The 20,913-nt window shown below is 39.8% G+C and overlaps 1 protein-coding gene across 1 annotated transcript in view; it reads right to left on the bottom strand.

The window, feature by feature from the left end:
• Positions 1-12,702: 12,702 nt before the first annotated feature.
• The window catches only part of strbp (spermatid perinuclear RNA binding protein), an 89,049-nt gene continuing 80,838 nt past the window's right edge, over positions 12,703-20,913 (bottom strand). Inside the window, 7 exon segments of the mRNA XM_051938461.1 lie at positions 12,703-13,255; positions 17,351-17,404; positions 18,703-18,832; positions 19,299-19,396; positions 19,399-19,438; positions 20,009-20,143; positions 20,424-20,576. Coding sequence (XP_051794421.1) covers positions 13,179-13,255; positions 17,351-17,404; positions 18,703-18,832; positions 19,299-19,396; positions 19,399-19,438; positions 20,009-20,143; positions 20,424-20,576 — 687 coding nt within the window. The 3' untranslated portion in view covers positions 12,703-13,178.

Genomic DNA, 20,913 nt, shown 5'->3' on the forward strand with positions numbered 1-20,913 from the left:
GTTAAAATCTTGAGAGAAAAAGATTAAAGAAATAAACTACATTAAAAAAGCAACTAAAAGGAAAAAAGCATTTAATATAATAACTCTTAAAAAGAAAATTAAAAATTAAATACAATTAACTTATATTAAACAGACAAAATATTTAATTAGATAAACAGAAGTTACAAAACATAATTATGAAATTAAACATTTTTAAACAAATTAAACATTTAAAAAATGCAATTAACACAATACTAAACATTTAAAAAATACAAAACATTTAATTAAAAAATGAAATGTTAGAAAATTAAATCTTAAAGACAATAAAACTTGAAGTAGGAATTAAACAGAAAATACAATGAAGCATTTAAAAAGAAAATTAAACATTAAAAGGTGAAAAAACATTTAGAAAGAAAAAACTTAAAGATTTAATCTAAAAATTAAACATTGGAAAAGAAAAGTTGTTTCTTCAAACATTTCCTCTGATATGTTCTTGCTTTGACTGTGGACAGATTTACTAAGAACTCATTTCAGAAAACTGCTTTCCAGATAAAGTCTACTAGTAGTTGAAGGCATCGATCAAACTAATGTTACCTTCTGATCTCCACAAACTTTACTGTTCAGTGAAGAGAACAAAGTTTGTTCAGGATTTCTAAAGAACCCACAGGTGAAGGTCTGAGAAGAACTCGGATGGTCTAAATGTGAAATCAAGACTCATGGTCACAACTTTTAAGGCTTCTGTTAACCAGAAAGTTCAAACTAACAGAGACGTGCTGAGAAACTTTTAAAACTTCAGTCCTCAGAGTGTCTGAAGGTTCAAACTAACAGAGAACTACTCAGGAACTTAGAAGATATCAGTCCTTGGACTGTCTGAAAGTCAACTCTAACAGAGATCTAGTGTGGGACTTAGAAAATTTCTGCCCTCAGACTGTGTGAAAGCTCAGGTCCTGAGGACTGGGGAGGTGTCGAGACTTTGGAAATTCTTGGAACTGAGGGTTCAACCCTCCAGCAAAAAAGGCTGAAGTCCAACCCTCTGAGAAAAAAACGGTTGAGACGAGACTTGAGTTAAAAAAAAAAACTCGAAAACGACAAAAAATCGATGATAAATGCGCAAAAAAAAGAAGAATTAGTGTCTGAGTATGTAGCTCAGGGGGGTAGGAGAAGAAACTACCAAATGGAAGGTAGTAGGATCAAGTCCCACCACCAGCAGTTTTCTTTCTTTGGCTAAGTTTTTCAAAAAGTTTAAGCAGGGTCTGGTCTTGAACCAGCAATCTGCAGCTCCATAGGCATATCCTTAACTCACTGAGCTACAGACCAGACAAAATCAAATAAACTTGTTGTCCCTTTGTCATCGTAGTTTCCAAGTGACCACATGGGCAGAGTCAGGGTGGAGCCAAGGTGGAGTCTGGGTGGAGTCAGGGCGGAGAGTGGGAGGGGACGTGGGAGGAGTAGAGGGGGAGGCCACCACCCACCTACTCTCCGCCTTGGCTCCACCCAGACTCCACCCACCTCCCCCCTCTACTCCCCCACCGCCCACCACACCTTCCCCTGCCCGACAAGTTTTTCGAAAATCCGAGTCTCCACGGGTTTTCCTGACTTTCTGGAGATTCCACCAGGTCGGAGGCAGAACAAGTTGTCATGAAGAGGTGTTGAAGTCGGCGAGGATGGAGTAACTTTTTACAGCGACTAGAAGGAAGACGACAAGAAGAGCAGGTCTTTAACCAGCATCCCTAAAATCCATGAAGTCGGCTCCAGAGAAATGAAGGGAGGTCAACTTTTATCAGCCTCCATCCAGATGTTCAACTTGATATCTTTACTTTGAGATTTTTAGCACCACAAACCTTTAGTATCACACTTTATTATCATTTATTAGGACTATAATGAAATCCACCAGCAGATTTAGTTTTTGTTCACAAACTTTATTCTTGTCGTCGTGGGACTGCAGGATTTAAAACTGTTCCTTCTATTTGACCTCATGTTTATTAGTTGTAGTGGAGAAACTTATTTTAGTTGTCGATTAGTCTCTTAAAAACCAAATAATAAATTGGATTAGTCAAGAGGTTTAAATTTCTTACTTTTTCATATTTTAAATATGACAAAAAAATATAAAAATAAAGCATCTTGAGACAATTTGAGGTATAATTGGCGTTATATAAATAAAATTAAATTTAAATTGTATGTATCTTGTAATGATGGAGTAATTCAGCCATATATGCTGGAAAACACATTTTCTTTGTCCATTAATCTGTTGATTGTTTTCTCCAGTAATTCATTTCTTGTTTTGGTTCATAAAATGTCAAATCCAAATATTTTCAGTTCACTGTCATAAAAACCAAAAAGATTTACATTCACGATGCAGGAATCAGACAATTTTTCACTTTTTATCTTAGTTTAGTCAGAAGGACAGTTGATAATGTGTGAATTGTTGCAGCTTGTGAGCCGTAAAAGGTTTTATTCTTTGGGGCCGAGTGTCAGAAAACATTTAGAAACCAACATCAACAAAACACTCAAAGATTTGAACATCATTAAAGGGAAATCCAACTTTTGCATGACAATGTCTAATTAAAGGACATTTATTTCCAACGTAAATGTGTGATGTTCATCCTCTGGAGCTTCTCTTCACGTCGTCTTCCACCTGGACTGGTTTGATCAGGAGCATGTGCAACAAACGTGAAAAACTGCACTTTAACATCAATGAATGACACTGAAGTTTAATCTCTACATAAATGAGACTGAGTCTGGATGTGCTGCTCTGTCATTAACTCCTAAGTTTAGGAAAGTTCAAACAAAAGAGGACAGCTCAGATCCGACTTGAGAATGAGCTTATTTTGAACAAACATCTCAGACTTTCTGAGCTTCAGTACCTATAGATAGATATTTTAACAACAAGCAACTCCAGAGATCCAGAAGTTGGAGAGAGTTAGCTTTAGCTGAGCCAAAGAACATGTGGGACGCTAACCTAGCAAACATTTCAGACTTTTCTCTGTGAATTCTGAGAAATAATTTCCTATTTAATGACAGAGCTACACATCTGAACTCAGTCTCATTAAAACAGACTCTAATTCAGTGTCATCCATCCACATTAAAGTGCAGTTACCCAAAATGTTTGTAGCATTATCTCCAACAAAACCTGTCCAGGTAGAAGGCCACTTTGACAAACAGGAAGTGGAAGATTCCAAGCAGATTTATAGAAGGGGGAATCGGACTGTACTAAGTGTGATCCAGTATAGAGGGGTGTTTTGTGGGTTTTTAAGGCTGATAATGATTATTGTTTATTAGTTGAAAGTGATTTCTCGGACACAGATACAATGTTATTTTCAATATAAAATTTGATATATTGGCAAAAAAGAAATATCTGTCATGATTATCTCAACTTAATAAAAAGAACACAATCAAAATTATTTTTGAATCAGCTCATTTTATCATTGATTAGCTAATTAGAAGATTGTTGTTATTAAATTAGGATGGTTATTTAGTTTGACATTTTAGTGATATTCAGTCATTTTTTATTAATAAGTGATTGTTTCCATAATAAATAATTATGGAATTTATATAAACATGATCACAATGAATATAAAACAGTTTTTTTTAAACTTTTAATAAAAATGTGTGCAAGATATATCCCATGGATTTCAAAAGTCCCTCAATTATATATTGACCCATGCAACATGCATTCACTCCATTAGTTTCAGAGGCCATGAAATAAAATACTCACATAGATTTCAGCACTTTCTCAGGTTTATTTTCAGTTCGTCAAGCATAGGTTATGTCAAGAGCAGTGACAACCACAGATCATCGCTGCTGTGAATGTTGCTACTAATCAAAACGATCAATACAGGGAGGCCGAAGCACCCTCATCAATCACCATCAGCGGCCGCTTAACGTGTCACAAGATTTTACTTTGATAATTTAACCGACCAAATAGATTCTGTGAACAAGTATCACCGTATAGTTTCATAGGCAGCATCGTAAAACAGTTTCTTTTAAATCCCCTTTTCATCAAAAACAAAATAAAATTTAAAAAAAATCATATTTACACGAAAAAACACTCATCACTCATAAGACGCTACTTTCGTTTAAACATTAAAAATGAAAAAAAAGGGAAAGAAATATGATTCCTAACGGGGTAGATGCGCCCAAAAAAACAACCCTCACACACAAGTAGCTCAAAAGATATATAGATGTATATATATGTATTTATCCATATATATTCTGTATATATGCTTCTCTACAAAAAAGCAAGTTTACTCTTTCTATGAGTAAATACATTCTACTCTACAATCACTAAACAACAGTGTACATTCCCAACCAAAATGCTGTGATCATTTATGAGGAGGATGTCGAACAATCAGTGGACCATGACCAGGAAGAATGCAACAACATGCTCAATGTGACGGCAAAATAGTGTGCATGTGTGTGTATATGTGTGTGTAACGCCAACCCCCCGCCCGACACAAATACACGTCCGGAGAAAACCATCTGTTCAGCAGTTAGTCCGGTTAACTTTGCCTCAGCAGCCGAAACGTGATCCAGGATCTATTTTTGCAGCTCTGCAGAGTTCACGGATGGACTTTCTGCTCCTTGCTCTGCTTCCAGACAAATGTAGCAACAATCCCCCACACTGAAACCCCCAACTTTCTGTGTGCCCATGCAGGAACAACGCTGCTTCAGATGCTGGATTTACACACTGGCGAACTTTTTTTCTCCACCTGACATTTCATAACCGTCTAGACGTTGAACATCAGATCTTAACTCTCACTTCTGAGATGATCAGATTTGCGCAACAAAGACTTCAGAGTCTTTGGTGCAGTTTCTCAGAGGTGCCCATGCATCCTTTCCTTTCTGACTTTTCGGCCTGGCGTGGAGATAAAGAGGTTGCCTTGGGGGGAAACTGTCCGTTACCGGGCAACGAAATCTCTCACATGAATTGCTGAACATACTGCAGCATCTAAAACACACACAGCTCCCGCATTTGTTGCCAAAAACTGTTGTTTTGATGCCGGCACTCCTCCCTCTTTAAATCTGACAGCAAAGCCCGAGTTAACTGCTGCTTCTCCAAACTTTAAAGTAAAATCCGTTATATGTACAGTGCTACAGGCAGCCCGATATAAAGCACCATGATTAGAAATGGTGTGTTTTCTCAGCTATACATGGCTCAAATCCTAAAGTACAAACAAGGTCCAACCACTTGTCTCAACACAAACATACAATCCGATGAAGCGAAGAACACGTCGTCTCGATGTGCTTGTGTTGTCTGAGATATTTACACGTATGACTGTGTGTGTGCTTATGTGTGTGTGTGTCTACTTGCATACAGGTGTGTGTGTCAGGTAGCCCTGAGTAGGATGTGTGGGTGTATTGCTCGTGCGTATTTTGTGCTTCTCAGATTTACAGGTGTAGCTTTAGTCGAGCGGCCCGGGCAGAAGCAGTGTTTGTCGAACTGCGGATGTAGAGTGGGGGTGTACAACGGCTGCCACTGTTTGCTGCCTTACACCGATCGCTTTGAGACTTTTCCGTGAAGAAGCAACAGCATCCACGAGGAGTTTTCCGCGCAGATGTGGCCCGTTGTGGCCGCTGCGACTGCGTTTGTTCAGGAAAAAAAAAAAAAATGTCGCAGTAATGTTTTCTATTCTGAGGCGCTTCATGAAAGACCGGTGTTGTCATCAGCTTCATGATGGAGCAGTTTGACTCCCAGCCAGCTCCTCCCTTTAATTTCTCTATGTGCTGGATAAAAATGGATTCTAAATGGATTGTGCAAGGAGTAAGCATTTGTTTGTTCAGCAGATGTTATACTTTGCTAAATCAACACCAAGAAAATGCTTTTTTCTTGATAATCCCAATTAGATCACAAACTTCGATTCCTTGTCAGGTTAGAAATACGACAAATGGGCTTGTAGACGGCGCTACAACTTAATTCTCCTCACGTTTCAGTGCAAGCCATAACAAGAAACTCATTTGGGACTTGTGCCTAAGCAGGAGACAACAACTCCCCAGTAAATTAACACCTGATTGAGCCACCTCCTGCACATTCCCGCCTGCTCCACTTTTAGACTCGACTGTTTCTCAGCCTTCCTCTGCACTTGGTCGTCCAGCCAACAGACCAAGAGGACGGGGTCAGTAGTCAGGGTGACTCCTCCTGTGTGTCTGTTCAGTCTGAGGGGAAATGAAAAGGTTGCTCGCCGAAGTATGACTGTCTGCCTTATTAATGTGGGCCATCTGGAGAGAGGGAGAGAGAGGATGTTTGTTTCCACACAGCAAAGCTCCAAAGTATTCACCTTCGTGTGATTTCCACACGAGAACGAAAAGCAAAGCAGCGCCTCGCTCTGATCCTCGTTCTAGACTTTTAGGTGCTCTGTTATTTGATGGAAAACCACCATAAAAAGCTCAATGTAGGAAAGCAAGGAGCAGTCATGCACTACAGAGATCCACAGTAAATTAAATTGGAGAATATGTTATTATCCAGCCTTAAAGAACCACGGCCTAGTTCCCGTCTGACATCGTGCTGCATGTCAGGGAAGTGAGATGACTTTTATTTAGTCTTGTATAATCTAACAAAGACATATTCCACATATGTAGGCGAAAATGAGCAGATCTGTAAAGTTTGGATTTCCAGGAAGTGACTGACTGAAAAAAGGGTCTAATGACTGAATAATAGAAGCTTTACAGACAGATTCCTCCCTGGCAGTCAATGGAAACATCATGGACACAAAAGTGACCTTAAACCACCAGTAGTCCAGCTGTTGAAGTCACCAAACCAGCTGTCTGAACACTAATGGTTTTAACACCTTGTGTCTATGCTTGACCTAATGCTGGGTTGCACCAAAACAGATTTGTTGTCACGATTTAGCTTTAAATTGTGCTGCAACAAGCTTAGAAACAAATGCAAATTGAAGACAGATTAAATTGAAATCTTTTCAATCAAAACCTACGTGGAATAAATCAGATTTTGTTGCACCAAACCTTAAACTTCAATCTTGTATTGACATTAAGATGTTGGACGACTGTTGACCAAAACAGTCAAGTTCCTCAAAGAGTGTTAAGATATCGACTCAATCTGATTAAACTGTTGGGAAGCCGAACATGAGGGTTGGCCCAAATGTCAAACATGGCAGTGAAAGAAATGCAGCTGAACCACCAGTGCACCAACTCCTGGAGACCCTGAGAGTTTATGCGACTGGATGTTTGCAGAGGTCGGATGAGGACATGTTGCTGAACAGTCAAGGCAGAGTGTTTATGGAAAGAACGAGTCTGAAGAACTGGTTCTCTAATGGAGGCTCTTAATGGTTTACTATCTTTTTTAAACTCTCTAGGCCCAAACGGCATACAAATGTATAATTTTAAAGGTGGATTTACTGTTTTAAACTTACATCTGTGTAGCCTTTTTAGTCATCCAGGTCATTGTAATCCCACAACCTTCAGGAAAAAAACAACTGGACTTAAAGTACAGTTGTTGTTTTTTGTCATTTTAAACCGAGTTTTGCTTGAATTAAACCAATCTTTGTTGGTGCAACCCAACCTTAGACACATCTAGAGAGTAAATACATCCTTCAGTTTACCCTCAAGTCTCTCAGTCACGACTTGATGTACCAATCTTATCCATCTTAAACTAAAGCTGCCAAAAATCTTTTCATTGTCACCTCAAAACTCTGATTTATGTCGAAAAATTGTCTATGGAAGGGTTTGCGTGCATCGTCTTTTTCTCAGATGTCATTTTTTGTGTTGAATCAAAGCCGGCAGAAACACAGGAGATCAAACCAGCGCCCACATCAAGGCGAGAAGAATCAAAGCCTTTTGATGCACATTCTGTTCGATTTCGCCTCCGCTGACTGACACCTCGTCTCTATTAAAGGTTAAAAATAAGAAATAACAGTGATGAAGAGCTTTCATTAGGACGTAAGCGCCGCAGAAGCTGCTGAAATCCACCACAGCGCCGAGTGAGGACTCTGAGATTTAATCAAAATACTCATCTAATAGCTTTACTACACCAAAAAGAAAAAGAAAAATCCAATATACACTATAGCAGGGCTAAAGTCACAACACTACCACTACACGGTCAACTAACAGTAATTATTCACAAGGTGTTTTCATCTCAAAAGCTATTTCCACTTCCCCTAGAATATATTTAAGTCGGAATACATTAAGAGATGCTATGTGGTGTTTTCTCTACTTCTTCCACTACTTCCGATGCCGAAAACCAAATACCAGTTTGACAATTGTAATCCTTTTTGTGCCACTGGGCCAAAGATTGCTTTGACTTTTAAAAACTGAGTCACTGTTTGATCGTGGTTGAAGTGGGGGAAAAAAAGCACTTCCTGTCCTTTACTCAGATTTTCTAGTTTCCAGCTCCTCAACTCTTCAAAAAATATCCCAAAAATCCAGCTTCAAAAACACTATAAACACCTGTTTCAGCACAATCTTCCCTTGAAGACCACAAGCAAATATATCCAGTTCAAGGCCCCGCCTTAAAATGCAAATGAGTTTTATCCTTAATCAGTTATCCAGTAGTTTAACCTTCCTTCCATACAGCAGAGAACAGCCACAGAGAGTGTGTGAATACATGTGTTTGCAGAATGAAAGCAACCCGAATGGTTTCCAGTGAGCTGTGCTTTTTGGTCCCCATAAGGCGAGCGGGACTTGAGCCGTCGGTGTCGATGTTTCTTGTTAATGTCAGAGGGAGAAGCGCATACATCAGAGCATACACAATTTATACACACACACATGGAACAACAGAATTCCCTGCCAGCAGTGAGACTATAGAAAATGTGCTTTCTGACAGAAAAAGTGTGAGCTTGTGTGTGATTGGGTTATGAGTAGCGAGCACCTCTGGTCCGGGCCATGTAAACAAACCTCGGGCAGCAGAGAGAGTTGCTCAGAAAGGCTCAGAGAGACATCAAAGATAGAGGAGAGGAAAGGAAGGAAGGAGGGAAGGAAGGAAGGAAGCATTATTATTCTAACAGCACAGGAATACCAATAGGAATACCAAAGATAATATTGCATCTCCTAGAACTAGCTTCAATTGCTCAGTGTATATAAAATTGGAAGAAAGCTATACTGTGATATTACAGTTACATTTCACTTTATAATTCTAAAATAATTTATAACAACAATAGTTATATTTTTATAGAATATTTACATAAATACATCATCATATATTAATATTATTGTCAACACGTCGTTATAGAAATACACCGTACATATATGTGTATATAGTCATGTTATAGCCACACGTACACACACATACAATGAATATACAATCAAAATGAGCTATTGCAATGCTGTGTTGGGGTAAAACTCCATCGGACATTCACATCTTCTCAAGTAAGTAAGCTCAAAGAGAGGAGTTCGGGTGTATTGCTATAAGAAAGACCAAAGATCAGCCCAGCCCTGCGCAGTCACAGCTGAACGTTTCCTCATAAAATCCGAGTATTGCTTCATGTAAAGTCGCTCCCCTCTGAAGAAGTGATCCGGGCAAAGAGGAGGAAACAGAGACAGCAGCTTTTTGTGTCTCTCGGTCAGTAGGTCACATCATTTCTGCCTTTGTTGTCGGGCAGAAACGTCGCTCCGGTGGACTGATCAAACGAAAAAACTGTTCTGAATCTGTGAATCCATCGGCTGGGAGAGTAAAGGCGGCGGCCCACTCGGACAGACAGAGAAACAGGTGGGCTTGTGTGCAGCCGTCCTGCGAGTACAGACAGGTAAGAGTGAGGAGTGAGTCCAGCAGGCGGTCGCCTCTAGAAGTCAGAGAAGAGATCCTGTGGACCGAGATGGATAATAAAAGGAGCGATGGTACGCGGCTGGTAGAAAGGATTGTCAATGAAAAGACCACCTGCAGTGACGAAGAACAGACAGAAACACAGAGAGATGGACCAATTAGTACGTGACTAGATCTGAATATCTGTAAACAGCTTTATCTTTACATCAAGGCCATTTACATGAGGCTGAGTGGGACTTCCAGTATAAAGATTATCCTGTGGGTGATATGAACAACATGTCAATCATATGTGGAAATGGCCTGTAGATTAACTTTAACATTTTGGGAATTTCTTTTTGATGAAATGTGATGACAAAATTAGCGCCCCTGAATTTATACAGCGAATATGAAGCTGCAGCCGATTAGTAGAGTTTAGCAAAAAGGCTGGAGACAAGGAGAATCAGCTAGCCTGTTCAAGGGTTTAAAAATCTAACTATCCAACTTTACCTATAAAGCACGTTGGTTTACAAGTTATTGTCTTTTTTTTTTAAGCTGGGGTAGATGGAATTTGTTTTAATTCCATAATGACCCTGAAGAATAATATCATTTAAGTGGTTTGAGAAGATGATAAACCACTGCAACGACAATAGCCAAAGTTGTCCAATCACAGTTCTTTTCAGACCAGATAAGGTGAGATAGTTTTAAAAGTCCATGTTGGGATAGGATGTGGTGCCTGAACGCCTTCAACAAAGAACTTTTATTCAAGAAAGTGGGGAGGGAGCTCTGTGTGAAGTCAAAAATGGACTTCACACAGGAGGGATGTCAGATAATGGCTTTACCAATAACTGATATGCCGATATTGTCCAACTCTCAATTTCTAATTCCGATATCAACCAATACCGATATATGTGGGTTATTTAACTAATTTTAGGTAACATCACATATCTCCTGTCATGGAATTAGTACATCATGAATAATTTTATTGTGATGCCCCATTTGGTGCTTTCTCAAATGCAACAAGGCTTTCAAATGTAAACATTGTCTGTGCAAAATAAGAAATTTAATGTTTTTCACGATAGGCAAAAAAACGACAACGATATCGACCGATATTACATTTTATACCAATATCGGGCAGATAATATCTGTGGCCGATATTATTGGACATTCCTACTTTTAGTTAAACAACGTTTTTATTTGCGTTCATCTGTTGGTAGGAGGGGTTAAGGACGGAGTTGCAGAAGAAATGCTGCGTTCACATTTCTGCCTACTGCAGCTTTAATCTGCACAAACATACATGTATATAGACATCTGTCGTTACGTCTAAGGTTATGATGTTTGAAAGACATGCACACTGCTTGCTCTTAAGGAATCCAAAGGCAACTTCAGATTGTTGAATTCTCTGTTCTATATAGTTTACTATATTAAGTGCTATAGGATGACATATGTTGTAAATTGTTGATATATAAATAAAACTGAACTGAATTGAGCTTTACTAGAAAGGAGGGTCAAACTAAATTTTAAGCTAATGGTTGAATTAGTAGAAATGTAGAATCAATGGCCGTCACAATAAATTAAATGTTGGGATATTTTGGTTTCCTTTTTAAACCTTTATCTGGTGAAGTTCTGAAGTTTAGCCAGGCTAGCTGTTTCCTCCTGCTTGCAGTCTTTATGCTAAGCTAATCACCTCAAAGTGCAAGAAAGCTAATAAGTGCATTTCTCTAAATGTCAGACATTTTAATGTTTAAACCCATTCAGGTCCTTGACAGACAATAAGAGCTTAAAAATATTCTCTCAAAGATTTGTGTGGAGGAAGATTAGGTGGAGTGAAAATGAGATGAGACAGAAGGAAATAAATAATCTCTGTGGGGCTTCAGCTTCATGTGCATTAAAATCAACTGAACCAAAAACAAAAAAACAAAATACACAAAATGCAACAAGTGGAAATAATCTTCAGTCCTGTGAGACTAAAGGAAAGTTCTGGAGAACACACAAGTTAGTTTTAAGGTTTTTATAACAACTTAGTGGAGCTCAACCAACCATTGGACAAGACATTGGGTCCTCTCATCCAATGGCTGCGCCTCATAGCCGTAACCATGGAGACGTCATCGGAGGGTTATCACTCGCTGGTTGGATGACCAAGACGTGGTGAAGGCCCAGCATAACTCTGTCTCGACTGGCACTGACCTTAGACTGGTATGTTGATGGAGTTTCTCCCTTTTTTTGTACCTTTTTTTAGTCAAATTCCTAATTTTTTCTTATTAGAACAATATTGTTTGTCAATTTTAGATAGTCTTATTGTGGATTTTGACATCACTAATGACAGTTTTGAGCCCAGGTTTCCGTGATTTAGTTGGTGCTTAAGTAAAAACATGAGCAAACAACAAATGTAGCAATGATTTTGAAATAATGAAATAACAGCAACATAAAAACACGTTTTAATGGCTCTATGACTACAATGTCAATAAGTCAAAGTTGAAAAAACAAAGAGATTTAACTGCTGTCTGGGCAGAAATAATAATTAAGTGAATTCAGCTTTTACAACGTGGTGTGATTTTGCTGCATTTAGCTGCTTCACTGTACACGACAACAAATAAAAGCTCTGCATATGTACTGTAGGTGATTGCTCTGAAACCTGCCAAGCATTAATCCATGTACAGTAAAAAGGATCGTGCAGCTGAATGCAAGGAGGAGGATCTAACCAGGGCTTTCTAATTCACCCTTTGTCTTCTTTTCCTGAATATCTATAAGCTGAAGGTCAAAAGGATGGAACTGGAGGTGCTGAGGTATGTGGAAAGACTGAAATTCAATCTGTGCAAATATATGAGGGTGGAATATTAAAGCTCGACGTTCAGATACTCTCAAGTGACGGTGTTGCGTGCAGGTTTTAAAAGTGGGTAAATCTTTTTATGTGTTAAGAAACATACCTGCTCTGAAAAGAACAAATCCTGTCTAAACAAAGCAAACAAAAAGGCAGCACTGTATCAAGTCTGTTATTAGCTGAAAGCCTTTAAATCAGATATAGACAGGCAGTGTTCAGCTTTTATTGGAGATAAACTTTATTCATTTTTCAGCATTATTGTTTTATTCCTATACATCTTTCACACAGCTCAAATTATTATTTTCTTTGTACACAGAGTATGCGTGTCATGTGTGTCATACTGCAAATGATCTTCTCTTCTTAGCACAGAATGAACAACATAAACGGCTGATAGACTGCATATAATTTAGACTCAAAGCATGAGGTAACAATTCACAGTAGAAATCCTTCAAGTTTTTCTTTATCTCATAAGAACTTAAACCTGCATTTTTTTATGTTTCATAAAAGGTTTTTGGAAACAGTAAGAAAAGAAAACAAAACAAAAAATGCAAACAACAACAAAAAAAGCGCTTTTAAAAATCTTCATCTCAAGTCCGTAATCATCTCTTCATCACTGATAGTGGAGAAAAAACTGACTGAGTTTCCCTTCTAGAAAAAGTCTAGGTGCATTTGGTTTGTGTGTCTCCTGTGCTAAAAGAAGTGGTAGTGGGGGACGGGGTAGGCGGGCACTTTCATGACAGGCAACAGAAGCATTCTCTTGGGCAAACCTAGAGGGGAGACATGAGAAGAGCATAGCTCTGCATGAGTCCTGGGCAACAAATAACCAAGAGTTCCTATGCTCACTACTCACACTATGTGTGTCCAACAAACAGCCTGGCGCTAGACAAGCAGGACCCCAGAGGGGGGAGTGTAAGTGTGTGAGAACAGGCAGGAATGTGTGCACGAGGTGACAGCCTCCATTAGTGGTTAGAGGAGCCAAGAAGAGAGGGCAGTGGAAGAGAAACAAACAGCTACAGACTCATTTTAGGTTACTGCAACTTACTTACAATTTATATTAGTCTGAACATTAATTGCTGAGATCTGGAATGTGATGGCAAAAAACATAAGCAGTCCAATAGTCAGAGGAGTTGTAAAACCCCAGATTACCTTCCACAGCTGTGGAGATAAAAGTGAAAGTCAGCCTTAGAACGTGTCATAATCCTGTGTTGCAGGCAGTGACTGCATTACAGCCGGTCCAGGTTTCATATTTGTGTGTTTTTCTTTCAAATCAGTTTGACTGATCTGAAGATTTGATCATTTAAGCACAGAGTCCTTTTCTCAGATCTCAGTAATTAAACTAGCGAGCTCAATGTTATTATTTACAATTAGAGCCTCTAAAAATTCAGTTGTAATAAAGTGGAAGAATCATTTGATGCAGAGCAGCAACAGAAAGCTGCTACTTTCACTGTGGTGCTGTAGGAAATGGGTCACAGAACCACTCCTCTGTGATGCATGATGTTCTAATGTCTGCTGTTCTGTAGTCCATAGTACAGCGTTCTGTTTGATGACATAACATTCAGTTATACAACATTAAATGTTTTATGCTATTTGGACTAGAATAAAAATTTTAAAACCTAATGTTCTGTGGTTTACAGTATAGAATTAGATGTTATATGATCCAGTGCTCTAACGTTCTGTGATACAATGTTGTGTTCTTGATGTAAAGCTCTCAGGTCTATGATATTAAGTCAAGAGTTCTATATTCTCTATGATATGTCTGTGTCTTCTATGGTCTGTTGTTCTGTGTTCTATGTCATAAGTTCCTGGCTCTAATATTTTGTTGTCTAAAATATAACGTTGTTTGTTCTATAATCTAGTGTTCTGTGGTCTAGAATATAAAGTTGTGTGTTCTGTGGCATAACGTTCTTTTTACAATGCTCTGTGTTCTTTGACATGTTCTACATTTTTCTATGACAGCATTGTGTTACAACGTCCTGTGTTCTATGATCTAATGTTCTATGATCCAGTGTTCTATGTTCAATAATAGAATTTTGCATTCTATGTCCTAATGTTCTAAAGTTCTAACGTCTGATAACCAAGTTGTGTTCTCCATGTTCTAATATTCTATATTTTATGATAGAGTTTTGTGTCCATGATATCATTTTGTATTATACAATCACTACCATATGATGTAACGTTCTGCGTTCTATGACGTAATATTCTGTGTCTGGAGTATTTATGTGCGTTCTAGTGAGTCCTGCAGAGATATCAAATATTTGCCTTGAAGAAATCCCAAAGCAGCAGAGCAGAGCAGAGCAAAGGGAAAAAGCAGGAAACAGGATGGGAGCGTGTTATCAGAAATATTAGGGAGCAGTTCTCAGTGTTTTCTTGTGCATTTGTTCTCCTCTCTGACTGAAACTTAAGCCCCTCTGTGGCTGACCCACATACTTTTCAGAACCATGTACTTCGTCACAGACTTTTTGGTTAATCTGAAAGTGGATTTTCATATTTACAATCCAGCCGGTGTGAAAAAATAAAGTCCCTGTTCCTCAATTTCAACCCACGAGCCAAAACACGAACCTCCTCATCTGCAGCTTGGCGTTAGAACAACATGATGCAAAATGTGGCGAAAATCGATTTCCATCATATCAACAGGTAAATATGACATTTAGTAACTTTGGTGTTTTTCATTATGTGTTTAAGATTCATGTTGGGAATCATTTAGATCAAATTCATGACAGCTACGTGTATGAAACACGCCCTGAGCTGCTGCAACTGTGAAGATCAAACATTTCAATCCAGATCCTCAGCCTGAATGTATTTCTAACTCTTTTTTCAAATAACATGAATCGAACTTGACTTTCTACCTACAGAACCCGTGGGAGGTGACAGCTCAGGTTAAAGCTCAGGGCCGCCTGAACTCACAATGATCACCCACCAGAATACGTGACATGAGCTGCTGAGTAACGGGGCAGAGGTGCTCACAGTGCGCCACGACTGATGTGTCATCAGCCCCGCAGAAGAGACGTGACACTGAATCGCATTGAATGTTTATTTCCGAGTGTTTTTCAGTGACCGGTTATAAAGCAAAGTGACCCTCTGAAAGCAAAAACCCACCGGCAGGCATGAAAGGCATGTTATCCTTTACACCACTTATAAGAACTTTAAATACAGATAAAATCATGGCATTTTCAGCTTTCAGTTCTTGAACTCATCGTCTGACAGGAAAATGGTCCAAACTCAAGGTAAAAAATTGCAATATTTCATCAATATCACTTGAAAATTAAAATTCTGCATTAATCACATTCTGTAAAAATTTTTTTAATTCTGTATTCCTTGGTGCAACTGAGAAGAACATGAGAGACTCGGCTGCAACCAACAATCACGCAATAAAAATTCTTGGACTTCTCAGCTGAACCGGGCTGATCTGCAGGATGTTTACTCAGAACATTTTTCAGTTTTTTGTAAAATAAAACTGATAGAAATTCAGCTTCCATTTTCTTTCCTTCTAGGTTTTCTACTTATTTAGGTTTACCTAATTGCCCCTCGGAGATAAAGTTTTTACTGATTCTTTCATGATTCATTCCATTAAAAGTTAGTTTTATTGCATGAAGCCATTTTTGTATTCTCTCTACTGGTTGTCCTGGTTGTGCTGTTTCCATAGAGGTGCAGGACTATATGGTGCGGTACAAAATACGCCCACAGTGAGTAAAAATTTGACAGGAGCAAAAAATGCTAAAGAGTTCAGAGGGTTAAGCAATTTGTGGTAAACAACAACTACCTGAGTATGTCAGTAAATACAGACTGCTTCAGTAAGCATAGCTGTCACCGTAACGTGTAAAGAGTGGCAGGGAAACGAAACAAGCTCACGCTGAGTTCCAGTTCTGCATAAACTGAGGCGTACTTCATATTCAGGGCTGCTGGGGTCTCAGGGGGTACTAAATGTCGGCCTGGGGCCCCAGACCAGTTTCTCCCAGCACATAAGACCCATTCAAACCGCAGCTGTAGGATGGACAGTGAGGCCTCCTAATGCTACATATGTACACACACTAAACAAGGCTGAGTCTGTTGAGGTCAATATGACTGCATGTGACAGTGAAACGTATGGAAGGAAACTTTGCTCCAACAGCTATCCTGTTAAAGGTCAGAGTAGAATAAATTTACACCTATAAATGTCTGTAATTTGTGTGTGTGTGTGTAGGAGCTCAGTAACTAGCAGTCTGGACACGGAAACGCCTCTGCAGCAGCTACACGACAGTGGAAAAGCTGCGCTGCCACCCTGTCTTAAAAACAGCAGGGAAAATGAGGAAGTATGCGTTCTCTAACAAAATCTGAACAGAAATGAGGTCGCTGGCAGCAGGGACAGTGTGTCCAGGTTAGTACAAGTAAAGGGAAAACTGTACAGGCAGTCAGAGGTAGCTGTTCTACTGCGCAGGTTTCAACTTTTGGGAACTACAGGTGTTTGTGTCATTGCGATCAGTTTTAGTAAGATTCAGAATCAGAGCTTGAAAGAGACATCGGCAACTTCACTGACAGAGCAGGTCCAACCATGAAAGATGTGGGAGTGAAAGGCAACAAGCACATAAAGAAACAAAGGATGAGAGGAAAATAAGCCGGAGCACAGACAGATCTGACTGAAGCACGGCAACAATACACAACACTGTCAGTCACTAAAGCTGGGATTAAAGTGAGATCGAGTGTGAAAGTAATTTAAAGAAATGAAAATTAATGCAAAAAAAGCAGAAGAAAAGAGGGGCTGGAGGTGTCACACAAACCTGCTTTAGATTCATTAATCTAGCTACAAATGGTTAGGGAGAGAAGAAGGTTACAGATGGGAAAAGGAGGCAGAAATGATGAGCGGTGGACAGGCAGGAAGCACGTACCGTACGCAGGAGCAGCTGCTGCAGCAGGGCTGTAGCCATACGGTGTCCCAAAGCCTGTTGGGAAAGAGGTTACAGGGTCTAATTTAATTCCGCACTCATTTAATTCCAAGCTACACTTTTCAACTTCTTCAGTAAGACGAGTGTTTTGGCCATCGTGAGTCTTATCAGACAGCAGCTGGTTCAGATTGAGAGCCCTGAGTGGACTCTGTGCTCCTTCAAAAAAGCAGATAAACAAGAATCTGAATCCTAGCTCAAAAGAAATTGGTAAAATGTTGATAAAAACTAAAATGAGAAAGCAAAAACAAAAATCAGAGATGATGAGTGGGCCATTTTGCTGCATGATTTTCTGTTCTCTTGGGTTCTGAATTGCCAAACAGTCTTGTTGACAGCATTAACATGATCAGTGTGTCCTGCAGGTTTTAGTAGGGTGTTGGTGGAAGCCTGTGATATTTCCAATACAGCTGCAAGGACAAAATGGATGTTTATTTACACAGTAGAATTAGCCTAAAGCAGAGGAAAATGTCAGAAAATGCCAACTCTGCACAAATATATAAATGTATAGAAAATATTGTAGTGAAGAAAGTAGTAGGGCTGGACCCGAATATCCGGATATCCGAATATTTGGTCTTTATGGTGGTATCCCAATATTCGGACCCCTCCCGGTTAGATGATGTCGCCCGATGCGTATCCGGCTCATCAATTCACGCATTCCCCCTCCGTCGGACACTGTAAACTGATCGTAACGTGCAACTCGCTCTGTTCTGTTACGTCCCCACAACGTCGGACGTTACAGACCGAACCAAATATTTGTCATTAATCAGGGCCGAATATCCGGAGCCCAGGAATTTCTATTCGGGCCAGCCCTAAAGAAGTGAATAAAAGGAAGGTGGCAGGATTGGCTGGAAACAGAGGTCTGAGCAACTATTACAGTCAGTACAATCTAATGTGAGGATTAAACTATAGGGAAACAGTCTTTGATATTACTGTATGTACATGTGTATATAGTATATAGTATTCGGCTACAATACATTTGCTGCGAGTTGAATTTTTATATTCTTGACTGTATTATTTCATCAACTGATAAAACTTTCTTTAAAAGAGACCAGAATGACCTCCAACATACTCTAATATAAAAGTAAACATTCGCAAACACAATTCACTAACTATGACCTCAATGTCAGCCTCTTTTATTTATGAAAATAACCGCTAGAGGCATCATGGCAATTTAAGAAAAGCTGCATTTCATTTAGCCTAATAAAAAAGGACACTGGGTGCATATATATTATTTACAATGCAGCAACACTGCCTATTGTGTAAGCTCCAACAACACACACACAGTATCCTCTCACTACCTGGCGTGACATATCCAGGTGCAGCTGCACTGACGAAGGCTCCTCTGGCGAGCGCTGCCCTTCCTCTCCCTCTGGCTACCTGAGCTGCTACTGCTGAGGCTGCTGCTGCCGCTGCCAGGGCTCCTTTAGTCTGGACACAAACACACAGAGCACATTATGTGTTAGCGTGCTTAAAATAGACGCTAAATATTACTGTACAGGGGTTGGACACAAAGACACCCAGCTGTGTGTCTGCATGTGCGCTCACGATATGAAATCAAACACACACTTAACCCAGACAAAGCTGCGATGCATTACAAGCCTCATTTTTCACAGTGCTGTCAGCATGCTGGCTTATTGACAGAATAAGTGGAGGAGAGGTGATCTGATAACTGCAAAGTATTGATCTGCTAAACTTGTTAAAACTTGTTAACCAGAGCTTTATTGATCACTGATGGGTGAACAGAGTGTACAAATTGTTCCTTTGCTTTGCGGCAGCGATCAGAAAAAGGGTTTAAATGTAATAATATCTGGAGTAGTGTGATGGTCTGTTGCTTTCTCGGTGTAAATGCCGTGCCCTCTGTCTGCTATGCACCGTGTAAAGTGTGTCTCCTTACCTGAGGCAATATCTTCTTTTTCTTGTTAGCAGCTGCGTTGGGACCAGAGAAGAGTTTTTCCAGAGCCGCTAGAGCAGCGCTGGCCTTTGCTACCTTTTGTTGGGGCCTGCCCCACGAAACTTCTGTCCATCAACTTCCACCTGACACGCAGAGAAACACACAAAATGTTAAATATTGATTCAAATGTATTTTATGGTTAGAGAAAAGATCTGCTCTTCTTTTGGACATTTAGTGACTTTTCCCACAACAGATTCTCTATTCTTACTATTGCTGTAGTCACACTTTTTTATGTTACAGTTCCATCAAAGCCAACAATCAAACAGTAATTCTGCCCCAAACCCATGTGTTTATCAGTGACTCAGCCGGCAAGTCTCGCTGAACAGGACAGCTTGTTTAGTGATGCCCTGCTGTCATGCAGGCCTGCTAATCAATCAGCAGAGCGATGGAGCAGCCAGGCATGTCGGAAAACAACACACCCCGCAGAGAACAGGCCTGCCTCAGGAACCAAGTTGACTGATTGACTCTACCAGGTGATCAGCCTGGTTTGAGTGTGTATTTAAGCCAACCTGTGTGTCTCTGGATAAAGTGCACGAGTGTGAGTATGAGTGAAACTAAGACGAATTCCTTTATTATTTTGTTTAAATGCTGTTGCTTCACAGTCTTGTCAATGTTTATATGTTCAAGTTTGTGTGTGAATGTGAGTCTCTCACCTCCATAACAAAGCGCTTGTCATGGCTACCTCCACTTTCAGAGATGAGCTCGTACTTGAGGCCTCGTCTCTTCTCGTTTAGCTCCATGACAGGATTCTTCCCACTCGCCGTCAGTATGGGACCCTGAGTTCGCACCTGAGGAGGAGAAAGCATTATAGTAACTTCATTTAAAAGCATCTACATTGCTTTATTAGAAAACACACTAGATAGAGCATGATATACAAAAATGTCACAGGCTTGAAGTGGGATTAGCAGAGCATGACTGGAAACATCTAGCGAGATTTAACTAAGCCAACGGAACCTTTCATGTCCTTAAACCACAGCAGCTTCCTATCATCAACAGCTTACATTTAAACCCCTCCAGACTTCAACTCGGTGCATGCGTTTGCATTGACACACGTTTCTCTGTCCTCACCTCCAGTGTGTTGGAACTGTCCGAGGAGTGTGTTGGGTTATTGCTTGTGTGTGAGGACGTCTCGCTCTTCCCCTCGCTGTCCGACTTCTCGTCTGAACTCATGGGGTCCAGGTCCGAGTCGAAGCCTGTCGGGTAGCCCATCGCCTGGAGGACCTAAAGAGGGACAGTGGTGTGATGTGAAAAGGACGGTGACGATTTGGTGGAAATGAAAAGGCAGATTAGAAAAAAAAAGAAGCTAAAAATAAGGATTTCCAGGAAAGAACTGTTGATGCCTTTTAGGTAAACAGTCATATGAAACTACTATGAAATAGGACTGTAGTCGTTAAAGCCCCTGATCTTCAAAAAAGGCTGCCACACACTTGTGACTCCAATCCTAGAGGCGGATGATGCACACAAACACTTGAATAGATGTATTTTAACTTTAACTACTTTTTTTGGGGTAACAGTTGTGGTTAAAATATGTTGTTTCTAGTTGTATTTGCATTACATT

This window comes from Acanthochromis polyacanthus, chromosome 18 (genome assembly GCF_021347895.1).
Source record: "Acanthochromis polyacanthus isolate Apoly-LR-REF ecotype Palm Island chromosome 18, KAUST_Apoly_ChrSc, whole genome shotgun sequence".
Classification (NCBI taxonomy): Eukaryota; Metazoa; Chordata; class Actinopteri; family Pomacentridae; genus Acanthochromis; species Acanthochromis polyacanthus.